General features: G+C 49.8%; 1 protein-coding gene across 1 annotated transcript; it reads left to right on the top strand.

Annotated features, from left to right (window-relative positions):
- Positions 1-2,873: 2,873 nt before the first annotated feature.
- On the top strand, positions 2,874-11,343 carry Prokr1 (prokineticin receptor 1). Its single transcript, XM_036182792.1, has 2 exons — positions 2,874-3,361; positions 9,764-11,343. Exons 1-2 carry the CDS (start codon positions 2,874-2,876, stop codon positions 10,458-10,460), a joined length of 1,185 nt encoding a protein of 394 aa, XP_036038685.1. The 3' UTR covers positions 10,461-11,343.
- The last annotated feature ends 462 nt before the right edge of the window (positions 11,344-11,805 follow it).

Raw genomic sequence — 11,805 nt, 5'->3', positions numbered from 1 at the left:
AAGGAAAAGAATTAACAGAGGCGTCTTCAGTGTGCTGCCCACTGCTATAAACAGGGTATGGAAACATCTCTTTGAGACCCTGCGTTTATTTGATTTTAAGTTAATACCTAGGAGTTGAAATGCTGGATACTAAGGAAAGTCTGTAATTCTTTTCTGAGGAAACATCATACTGTTTCCCATAGCTGTCACACCATTTTACACCTCCGCCAGTGCACAGGAGGGTTGTACCTGTTGCAGTTCACTCCTGTTGAAAGTTTAGTAGTATTCAAAGGCATGCGCATGCTCCTTTGTTTTTCTTATATCAGTTGATGGACATTTGGGTTGCTTCTGCCCTTTGCTAACAGTGAATAGTGCTGCTGTGGATATTGGTGTACAGATACCTAAATTCCTGCTTTCGTTTTTGCAGTCTTTTATTTTAGATAGGATTGCTGGCTGTGGAGTGGTTCATATTCAACATTTGGAGACCGGGTCATTCTGAACAGGCATGGGCGGAGGCTTCCCCTTAGAGCCTATTACTGGGGGGAGGCAGCTCAGCTGAGGGCTGCGGAGAAGAACCCAGAGGTGAGGTCTCAGCCGCCCCGGGTGCTCAGGCAGAGTACCTGGGCAAGAGATTCTCTGTCCTTTGAAGGCGCCAAGCTCCCGTGACCAGCCTGCCCACTTGGGCGGCAATGGGCCAGACAGGTGAGCCCGAGGTGCTCTGTGCTCAAGGCAAGCATAACCTGCTCTCCGCGTGAGTTGGCGCTCAGGCGACCCACGGAGCCACCCCCTCTGCATCCAGACACTTCAGCAGGTTCAACTCCAGTCGACTCAGGGGCTCATCTCGGAGCTCAGGCATCTCCAGGGTGGGGGGTAGTGAGTGAGGGGTGAGGACAGAGGGGACGGGAAGGTGAGCACGCTCCGGGAACAGTGGCGGGGGGGGGGGGGGGGGAGGAATCTCTGACTGTGGGCGGGAACATCGGCTCGGGGCGGGGCCAGTGCGCCGTGGGCGGGGCTGGCTGGCCTCAGCCGCTGCTCTGTGAGTCCGCCGAGGTAGCAGGAACCCAGCTGCCACCCGAGCCTGGAAAGACCCTCAGAAGACAGAAGGGCTCCTTTCCCTTGATGCAGAGCTTCTGAGGAGAGACCGGTCTTCGCCCTGATTCACAGGTACCGACGGTCCCGGAGAAGCTCAGAGAACCACGCATAGGGAGTGGACGGAGCCCAGACTGCCCCCGATTCACAGCCTTAGGTGAAGCAGGAGAGGGTCTCTCAGGACTGAAGTCCCAGCAGCAGAGGACAGTTGGGTAGTGGGCTTCTCCACAGAGCCGAGGACAGTTCCAGAAAAGAGCGTGGGACAAGTCCTCCAACCGTCTACCTCCCTCTTAGGAGATTCTGGACCCTTTCTTTAAATTCTGACTTGGAGCAGTGATGGCAGCATGCTTATAGGGTATCCCTGGGAGGGATATGCCTGGGCTCCCAGCTGGGTCCCCGGCCTCTCGGCTCTGGGTTCCCCCTCTTATCTGTAGGGGCAGAGCTGGGGGCTGAGCTGGGCAAGAGAGAAGGGCAAAACCCACTGAAGAGCGCGAGATGAAGCAGGTGGGATGAGCCTCCAGGGGTGTGGAGGGACCGTAACCTGTCCTCTTACTCCTGGACAACAGGATTCCTGGGGGTATCGTCTTGGGGAAAACTTACTTTCTCCCTTTTCTAGGATCTCAGTTTTGTCTATCTTCTTCCCTTCTGACATTTAGTGTGCTTTGCAGACCCTAATCCTCTCCCATCTCCAGTTCTCTGGTCTGATGTCTTCATGTCTTGGGAGGGGTGTAAGAGAAAAGTCAGCAGGGAGGGAAGAGACTCCCTACTGACAGATCCTATCTCCCTGCCCTGCTCTGTGGGAAGCGGGTCCCCTCCCTTCCTTAGAGATGGTCTAGAGGCCTGAGTACACTGACTCCTGTGGTTCTGGGATGTAACACTGCCTCTCCAACAGCTCTGAGCTTTATAGACAGTATTGATCTGCCTGGAGGATGTTAAAACCCTGCGTGTTTAAGCTATTAACTGGAGGACACACCACTCACCCAGGGATTTTGCCCCAGGTCTCCTTTCTAACCCTCTAGGTTAAGTGACAGCCTGTGATTGTGCCCCTGTGACCACTGCCTAGGACAAGCCTTGGCACATAATGTGCCAACCTTATAGAGTCACAGCAGAATTTGACATGTGCACAGGAGTCGTGGTGAGAAGTGGCTGCTGGATGGTTCTGTGGACAGGCTTCCACGTTCAGTTCTCTGTGGAGGGTTCCATGTTCAGGGCTCTGTGATTCTGCAGCTGTGTTTTGCAGCCCCTCATGATATGTCCTTTCTTTCCAGATGTGGGAAGCAGCTGTTGTCACTGCAGAATGGGACTGTTCCACAGGGATAGAGTTCAGGCTGTCAGACAGGGACTGGGGTTTGGAGCAGGCCTCCTCTAGTTCCACCTTCCCACACTCACAGCTTTGGTCTTGGAGGAAGAGCACCGTTTTTCGGTCTCCATTGGAGTGGAAATAAATGGAGTTAGAGTCTGTCTCCGCAGTCCCCCCAGCCTTCCCCAGCTGAGTGGAAATGTGGTTTCCCCTCTCTTGTGTTCTCTCACTGGCCCCTTTCTTCCATCCATTACATTAGCTGAGTGTATGGTGAGCAGGTGGCTAATGGATCTGCATAGGTTTTGGGATGATTTTAAACTCACCCAGGCTCACTCCAACATGCAGCCAACCGTGTGTATGTCTTTCAAAGGTTTAAAATGGAACTCAGAGACTGTGTCCCTCACATGCTGGTCAGGAAGATCTGACTCACCTAGGAAGGATCAAGAACCTTGGAGCCGCTGCTCTGATACAGCGCCCCCTGGTGTTCATGGCAGCACCTGCCTGGATGGAGACCACCGTGGGGGCTGTGGGTGAGAAGAATACCACGGACATTTCCACCAGCTTCCTTTCTGCACTTGATGCCCACGGAGCCCAAACTGCTTCCTCTCCATTCACTTTCAGCTATGGCGACTATGACACGCCCTTGGATGAAGAGGAGGATGTGACCAATTCTCAGACTTTCTTTGCTGCCAAGATTGTCATTGGCATGGCTTTGGTGGGTATCATGCTGGTGTGTGGCATCGGCAACTTCATCTTCATCATTACCCTGGCCCGCTACAAAAAGCTACGCAATCTCACCAACCTGCTTATTGCCAACCTGGCCATCTCGGACTTCCTGGTGGCCATTGTGTGCTGCCCCTTTGAGATGGACTACTATGTGGTACGCCAGCTCTCCTGGGAGCATGGCCATGTCCTGTGTGCCTCTGTCAACTACCTGCGAACTGTCTCCCTCTACGTCTCCACTAATGCCCTCCTGGCCATTGCCGTGGACAGGTGAGTGCCACAAAGATGGACACAGAAGGGGGGGAGGTTGGCTTTGTCCCTTTCTTTCCTGTAGTTGCATGGTGATGACATGCATCTGTATTCCCCATAGATGGGACCTATGGGGACTCAAAAGCTCACTGACTGAACACCTAGCCTTATCAGGGCTGGAGGTAGCTGAGGCCTGAGTTGGACAACAGGAAAGTCTTTGATCACAGTCTGTGGATGTTCTTCTAGATATACCTGATCACAGCTTAGACAGGTAGGAGGAAGTGTTGAGGGGAGGGGCTGAGATATAAGGAATTACTTCTTGCATGAACATCTCATCTAGGCCTCCTCTATTAAACTGTGATATCCCGGCTCTAACTGGTTTTTAAATAAGATTGGGAGAGTTGTTTTGAATAAAAACGTTGGAGGGTCAGAAAGAGAGCGTGTGGTTGCTTACTTTTGTTAGGGTTGTCTGGATCCCACCTCACGTCACACCCATCATGCAACAGTACAAGACCTTCTCTGGAGATGGGGAGTGAAGTCAGTGGGAGCAGCCTCTGCAGGTCTTTCTTATTCTTGGATGTTTCACTTGGTATGAACTTGTGCTAAGGAACCAGGATCACCGTGATCAGGGAGTCTTTGCAAGCTTGTTGGTGCATTTAACTCTAAGTACAAAGCACCTTGTTATGGTCTATGGACAGCTACCCTGAGGGGCTAATCAGGCTTCCATGTACCTTGAAAGAGCTTGCCATCCTCTTCATCCAGAGAGCCTGCAGCACAGGCTCTCCTTGTTCCAAGGCCCCAGGGCTCTGGGGTGTTTGACCTGGGCCCAAAGTCAGAGCAATGGAGCAAGTTTTCTGGCAGTACAGATGGGGGTGGGAAGGCCCCTGAAAGGTTGCTTTCTAAGGAAAGGGACACAAAAGAGCCTGGCTTTAAGACCACTGAGGGGCAGAGCCCCTGCCTCCTTTCCCCAGAGGATGTCAGAGAGTCAGCAGCTGATGGGCCCCTGTTCTGTCACCCATAACAGGGATGTTGAGGTCCTTGATATAAGTCACTAACCTTGGGGCAGTTGCCCACTTAAGCAAGAAATCCAAAGAAACCTAGCAGAGGATAGTGTCGGCCATGCTATTTGTTTCCCACGTGACTTTCAGGGCTGCCCAGGACAGGCTCCTGCAACTTTGCCTCTGTCATTCCTTGAAAATGGAAATGCTGCCTTGTCTCTTAGCACAGGAACAGGACAAAACATACAGGGTCATTGCCTGGACTTTCACATCAGTGACACAGCTTTACCCAGAAGATGCTCATGGGTACTAGAAGCAGGATAGGTAGGAGCCTGCTGTGACAGAGTCCTGCTTCTCTGTGAGAGCCATTCACCATGGAGAGGGCTAACGGCTGTGGGGGAAAGAAGCCAGGATAAACTGAGGAATACTGAGGAGCTATTAACAGGGATATTGATGAACCATGATATAAGACCAATATCCTCAAGACAGCTCAAGCACATATCCAATTTTCACACCAAACTCCGATGCTTTGAAACATGGTATCTATCTCTCTGCACAGTGCAAACTAGACACACTAAGAAAGGTGAATCAGGTCATGCTCTGCTCTGGGGAGAGCTGTTGGTGCTTGGAGTGGGCTTCTGATGGGACATTTGCACACAGGTGTGGGAGAAAACCCCAGGTGCTGGCCTTCCTTAGTTTTAGGTGACTTTAGGGGACTCACTACCCCAGTACCTTTAGTTTTTGTAATCTTTGCCCCAGATGGTTTTTGTTTTACTATGTTGCTGTGATCTAATTTCAGTTTTGTGGTTCAGTAGTCATTAATTTTTTCCCTGTGAGCTATTCAAAACACAGCAATTTTTCAGGTTCCATTTTCTTAGCTTTTAACCTCTGTATAACAAATAGACACCTCGCTGTTAGAATGCCTTTATTTTGTTGAATGAAATTTCTGCAGGATAGTTAGTGTGTGCTTGATTTGATCCTGCTGGTGCCCTCCCTCACTGTGGGGCTTCCCCCTGCTTACTGGTTATCTGCCTTCTTCCTGCCTCAGGCTTTGAGGACAGTAAGAGAGTCTCATGTCCTCAGTTGCTTTGAAGATGGAATGCAATCATATCTGCAATGCAAGGTATTTTCTTTTTCTGTCTTGGTAATTTTGAGACTGGGTCTCACTGTAAAGCTCAGGATGGCTTTGAACTCAAAATTCCTTCTGCCTCATGCATCAGAATGCTTGGATTATAGGCTTGTGCTGCCATGCTTGGACAGAATAGCATGGTTCTTAAGTTAATATTAAAAAGACCACGTGACAGCAAAACTGAATAAGCTGGAGGGTTTCCAGCTAACTGAGGGTTGTTTTATGATGTACAAATCACAGTCTAAGGCTAGGAACTGGGCCCCCAAGCATGGCCCCTCGGAACAGCTTATCTGCTAGCAGCATAGATTTAGTGTCTCTCTTCTTGCTTTCACTGTCCTTCTAGGCCTCAAGGCTGGAAAGTTCCTCTCACCCTGGCCAGTCTCTGTTCTAGAGCATTTGATCAATTGTCCTGGTCACACTTGTTCCCGTGAAGGCTCACTTGGCTGGATGGTCTTAGTCTTCCTCTGCTTTTGATCTTCTGCTTATAGTGTCTCTTGGTTCTGCCCAGCTGCCCCCTGCCAGATCCATCCTAACTTTTATTCACTCATGCATACGTGCATTCTTGCAAAAAGAGTGTCCTGTAGAATAACTGTTCGGTGCCAGATACTATTCCAAAGGCTGGGGATGCGGTGGCAAACAGAGTAAAGTATCTCACTCCTGATGAAGCTATACCCAAGGGATGAAGAGAGCTCTCTGTCAGGCAAAGAACTATGGAAGGTGAGTTCAGAAGTGAGAAACAAACAAACAAACCCAAACCTAACAACAACAACAACAACAACAACAACTAACAGAGAAACACACCAACAGAAACATCAAGAATGATGGAGTGGGAGAGACAGTGTAGACGAGTCAGGAGAGGTGTCTCTGAGTTGACGCTCCGATGGCCCAAGAGTGACTGGAAGGTTCACTTTGTGAGGGTTGAGAGACAGTGCCTCGGATAACAGGATTTGTAAGCACAAAAGCCTCGAGGCAGGAACAGACTCCATGGTTCCAGGAACAGAGAGAAGGCTTTGTGGCTTAATGGGGGTGAGTGAGGCTGTAGCCCACCAAATCTTCTTGAACATAACTGGTTTCTTTCTGAAATCACTGATACATATTCTGAACCTTGTAAGCTGTAGACTGGAATGAAATGTCCTGTCAAAAGCAACATGCCTAGCTGAGCCTCACCTCCTGCAAAGTTCAGCCCTGACTCTCTTACTGCATTTCCAGCATTTGATTGCTTAGCCCCACACTGCATCTCAGTCTCAGGCTAAGTAAACACATCTTTGTCCCTTTCCCCAAACGGTCTTTTTGACAATGAAAGTTTCTGTTCACCCAGTACCAAACCATGGACAGGGTAAAGTTCTATTAAAGTTTTTAAAACTCGCCCCACACTCACAGACGGTAAACGTGAGAAAAGGTACAGACAAGGATCAATTAAGGCAAGGGACTAATGCCGGCAGAGCTGTTTAATAAAAGCCAAGGTTATGTTTACAGTGAGGCTTGGAGAAGGGCAGTGTGCAGTGGGCTGAAGAGGTGGTGCAGGAGGTAGACTTCAACATGGTCGTCAACAAATGATCCCCAAAAGGTCTTCTAAGAGACCAGAGCAGTGTTTGAGGAAGCCAGGAGGTGGGATCCCTCCAGAGACGGCAGAGTCTAGGGGAAGCGTGTGAACCAGGGACTGACTCTTCAGAATAGTGATCAAAAAGGATGGGATCAAATTTCAGAAGATCTAAAACTCTACCAGACAACAATAACCTGGAGGAAGGCATTGGCAAGATCCTGCAAGAAGTCCCCACCCCCACCCCAGCCCTTGGGCTTGGCCTCTGGGCCTCCTCTTTGATGTGGAAACCGCCACACTGCTTGAGGTGTCTGTAACATTCTGGTCTGCTGCTTAGGAAATGCTGGGAGCCTCCTCTTCCCCTGGCCTGCAGTGCTGAGGAAACCAGCCGAGGTGTGTGTCCACTGGTGTTGAGTCACGTTGTCCCGGCTCTGAAAGCACAGATGCCCCCAACAAGTTCATCCCTGGGGTCTGTTACCATGCCATGGCCAGCCTGGTAGGTTCTTCAACCACCGTTCTCATGTGACCTTGGATGGGGATAGGCATGGAGTCCCAACTGAAACACCCGGTCCATGGTTATCATACCTCCACGGCACCCTGGTAGCCTTTATTTGTTGTTCTCTAGGAACCGTTGTCTCTGAGAGGATCTGAACCTAATGCGCTGCAGCAGTGGACACAGAGCAAGTAAAGCCATGCTCATAGAGAGAGAAAGGAAGCTGCCAATAGTCTGACTGCCTCAAGGAATGGTGTAGGGAGAAAACGAGTCTGTGGTAGAGGAAAGAGATGGTTGCTGAGATCTGGTGAAGGTCAGGGAGAAGGGAGCATGCCCCATCCTGCTGGGAAGGGAGGTGTATTAGAGAGAACATGGGTTTGGTGGAAAGATGTGGGTCAAGAAGCTGTACAGCTTTGAGAACTCATTCCACTTCTTCATGCTTCCGCTGGCCTTTCCATCAAATGGGCATCTTTGTTCTTTTATACCTTTGGTAGGGTTGAGATTACCTAAATGAATGTATGGGCTTGCTGTTGTAAACTTCAGACTAATATGGAGTGCCAGAGCCAAGGCTGATGGAACTCTCCAGAACAGTGTTCTGCACTTTGCCTGTTGGTTCGTGTATCAGTGACAACAGTGTTAACTGGGTGGGATCATTGCCTGGGTGAGGATCGACTGTGTAATATGGCTAACACAATTTGAGCACTGGCATTCATCACTCTACTGGTTGTAGATATGATGTGGCCAGCTGCTTCAAGCCCCTGCCATGACTTCCCTGCCATGATGGATGGATTATAGCCTCAAACTGTGAGGCAAAATAAGCCCTTCCTTTCTTAAGATGTTTTTGTCGTAGTATTTTAATCACAACTTAGTAACTAAGAGATAGCATGTGTGTGTATGTGTGTGTGTGTGTGTGTGTGTGTGTGTGTGTGTGTGTATGTTGGGGTGATGTGAACCCAGAGCCTCTGCATATGAGACGAGACAAATTACCACTGAGCCACACTCCAGCCAGCATGATGGTTGCTATGAAGGGTCCATGTATGCACAATGCCAACAATGCACATAATCCTGTTCCAGTTTTCCAGCACTAAGAAGTTGCCTGAAGTTCCAGGTATGCATGCTGGTGCCCTGCAGCAGCTATCTATCTGGGGTATCCAGAGGGTAAACATGCCCTATCCAGCTTCTTCAGACTCCAGGTTCCTCCTGGTTCGCCCACTGTGGGATGATTACTTGTGAAATTCAGTCAGAAAATCACAAGAAGGGACCTTTCTTCAGATCAAAGTCCCGAGAAAGATGACCTGAAAGGGTTGTCTACAAAGGGCACAGAATCGGCCTGGCTCTCCTTCAGGGCCCTGTCACATTGCCAGCGACTCTGCCTGGAGTCAGCTGTGGACACAAAAGAGTTTGTTCCCGTGCTGGCCGGTCCTTCCCACTCCACTCCCATCCTTCTCCCAACCCTGCAAGCTTTGCAAAGCCTTCCAGGAAGCCAGAGCTCTCCGCATAAACGTGCACTCTGGGAAGGGTGCCATCATACCACCCGGGTGACTCACAGCCTCATAAAGTGCTCTCTGCTTCCTGGACCACTGTGGTAACAGTGTAGGCTCTTTGGGAGCGAACAAAAGCAGCATCTTTTACTGCCTGATGCTTTGTGGTTGAAAAAAAAAAAAAGTCCTGTATACACTAATTGATTTTCACATCAGCCCTGTGAGCTGGGGTCTAAACATTTTCTGCCAAGGGTCTTGTGTCCTATAACCTTGAGAAAGCCCCTCATCTTTCAACAGCCTGAATCTTTCCAGGTGGAAAATGAGGTAAATACACTTTTCCTCTTTGCGTGCAGAACAATGCTTTCTAAAACCTGGAATAAAAACAAAACCTTGGCCCATGCTTTGGTTGGAAAGGGTGATTTTTCCTATCAAACCAATTCAAGTTGGAGTTGTCAGGCCTATTTAACTTTGAACCTTACAGGCCTTAGGAGAACTGATGGAACGCTGCCTGGCCAGAGACCTGTGGGAACTATAATTACTAATTTAACAGTAATTTCCCCCAGTACATGACAGGTTTAAAACTTAGCTAGGAATAGTGTATTCATTATCACATTTAATCTTTAAACCACCCAGCTACTTGGGCAGAGAGAAAGCGGAGATGAGAAGTTAGAGGTGGAGCTGAGGTTTGCTGCAGAGCCCTAGTCCCGCGCGTGTCCCTCGGGTAACACCCAGTATCACAGGCGGGCTCCTTCCGCGTTGACTCCTCTTCTCTTCTTGCCCAGGTACCTGGCCATAGTGCACCCTCTGAGACCCCGAATGAAGTGTCAAACAGCGGCGGGCCTCATCTTCCTGGTGTGGTCCGTGTCCATCCTCATCGCCATCCCAGCCGCCTACTTCACCACGGAGACCGTGCTGGTCATCGTGGAGAGCCAGGAGAAGATCTTCTGTGGCCAGATCTGGCCAGTGGACCAGCAGCTCTACTATAAATCCTACTTCCTCTTCGTCTTCGGCCTCGAGTTTGTGGGCCCTGTGGTCGTCATGACCCTGTGCTATGCTAGGGTGTCCCAGGAGCTCTGGTTCAAGGCAGTGCCCGGCTTCCAGACAGAGCAGATCCGCCGGAGGCTGCGCTGCCGCCGCAGGACCGTTCTAGGGCTTGTGTGTGTCCTCTCGGCCTATGTGCTATGCTGGGCGCCCTTCTACGGCTTCACTATCGTGCGTGACTTCTTCCCCTCCGTGTTTGTGAAGGAGAAGCACTACCTCACTGCCTTCTATGTAGTGGAGTGCATCGCCATGAGCAACAGCATGATCAACACGCTGTGCTTCGTGACGGTCAGGAACAACACCTGTAAGTACCTCAAGAGGATCCTGAGGCTCCAGTGGAGGGCCTCTCCCAGTGGGAGCAAAGCCAGCGCTGACCTGGACCTCAGGACCACAGGGATGCCTGCCACTGAGGAGGTGGACTGCATCAGACTGAAATAAGCAAAATGGTCCCACAGCACCGAAGAACTTGTTTTTCTGCAAAGGCAGAGGAAAGAGACAACCATTTAGACATACTATTCAAGGAACACCAAAGTGTAGAATTTCTGAAATGAATGTCCGAGACACTGTCACCAGTGGTCAGCATTCATTGAATAACTATTTTTGCAAAAGAGTAGACACCAGTGAAAATCATTTATTTGACAAATGAAGTGGGGGTTATAACAAGGGAACGTGGTACTGAGTGTCTGTAAGAGAGAGTTTCCGAATAGAAGGCAGAGCAGGGTATGTGGGACATGTGGTCCTAACTCACCTCTAGCAGTCCTCTTGGGCTTTCCTTCAGTCCCAGCGTTAGTAAGCCTGCAAGAGTACAGAAGAGGTTCCCACTGGGAAGGACTCTAATGCATGTGTGGATATGCCAGGACCCATGGGCAAGTTCTGACCACCACCCCGCCAACCTATGACCACCTCTTAGGCCTAGAGCTCTGCATTAGACAGAGTGGGGCTTCTCTGGAGAGTGGACTTGGGGAGAAGCTGTGTGGACTCTACCATTTGGACAGGGAATTTGGAGTTCTGAGTCATATGGAGAGGGGAAGTCTGGGTTCACGAGAACATGGTTCCCTCACTTCACGGTCTACTCAGCACAGGGGAGGAGACATTTGGGACCTCTGAAAGCATGTGTGCAGGTTAAAAGATGCAGTGGTTCCATCTCTCAGCCACTGTGACCTGGACCACGGACACTTCCCCTAGAGTTCTCATGCCTCTGTGCTTATGGAGTGTAGAGCCCTTGAAGGTAAACCCAGCACCTCACTTTCCCATTCTTGCTTGCTCTCCAATATGAGGTTTCAGCCCAAGCAGCCTATTTGATGAGGTTGCCTCACTGGTATGATTGGGAGAAAGATTTCTTAGCCACTGGTGCCTGAATCTTGGCTTGGTCATGATTCTGTGGATTCAGACTTGCTGCTCCTTTAAAATGAAGGTGACCTTCACCACATCTCCGCTCTTCAGTGGGAGTGAAGACTTGCCTGTCAGTGGCATGCCTGGACACTTAGAAAAAGAGGTTGGCCCAACAGGGAGCTCTAGTGACCCCACAGACTTATGAAAGTTTCACCCATTTGGAACTTGCCTCCTTAGTTTGTCATTTATACTTCTAGCCTGAGAAGATCTGAAGTTCAGCTTTGTCTATGTTGTCTACACAGACCTGAGATGAGCCTTCTGAAGACCAAGGTAATACCTAAGAAACTTTTTAGAATTGTTGTGAGATCAATCAAATAAAACGTTGAAGACACGCTTTTAACAATTTAAATAGAAAATACCCACTGCCACCGCTGCCACACCACCATGACCA

Source organism: Onychomys torridus, chromosome 3, assembly GCF_903995425.1.
Source record: "Onychomys torridus chromosome 3, mOncTor1.1, whole genome shotgun sequence".
Taxonomy (NCBI): domain Eukaryota; kingdom Metazoa; phylum Chordata; class Mammalia; order Rodentia; family Cricetidae; genus Onychomys; species Onychomys torridus.
Note: the sequence above shows the minus strand (reverse complement) of the source record. Positions and strands in the feature narration are given on the sequence as shown.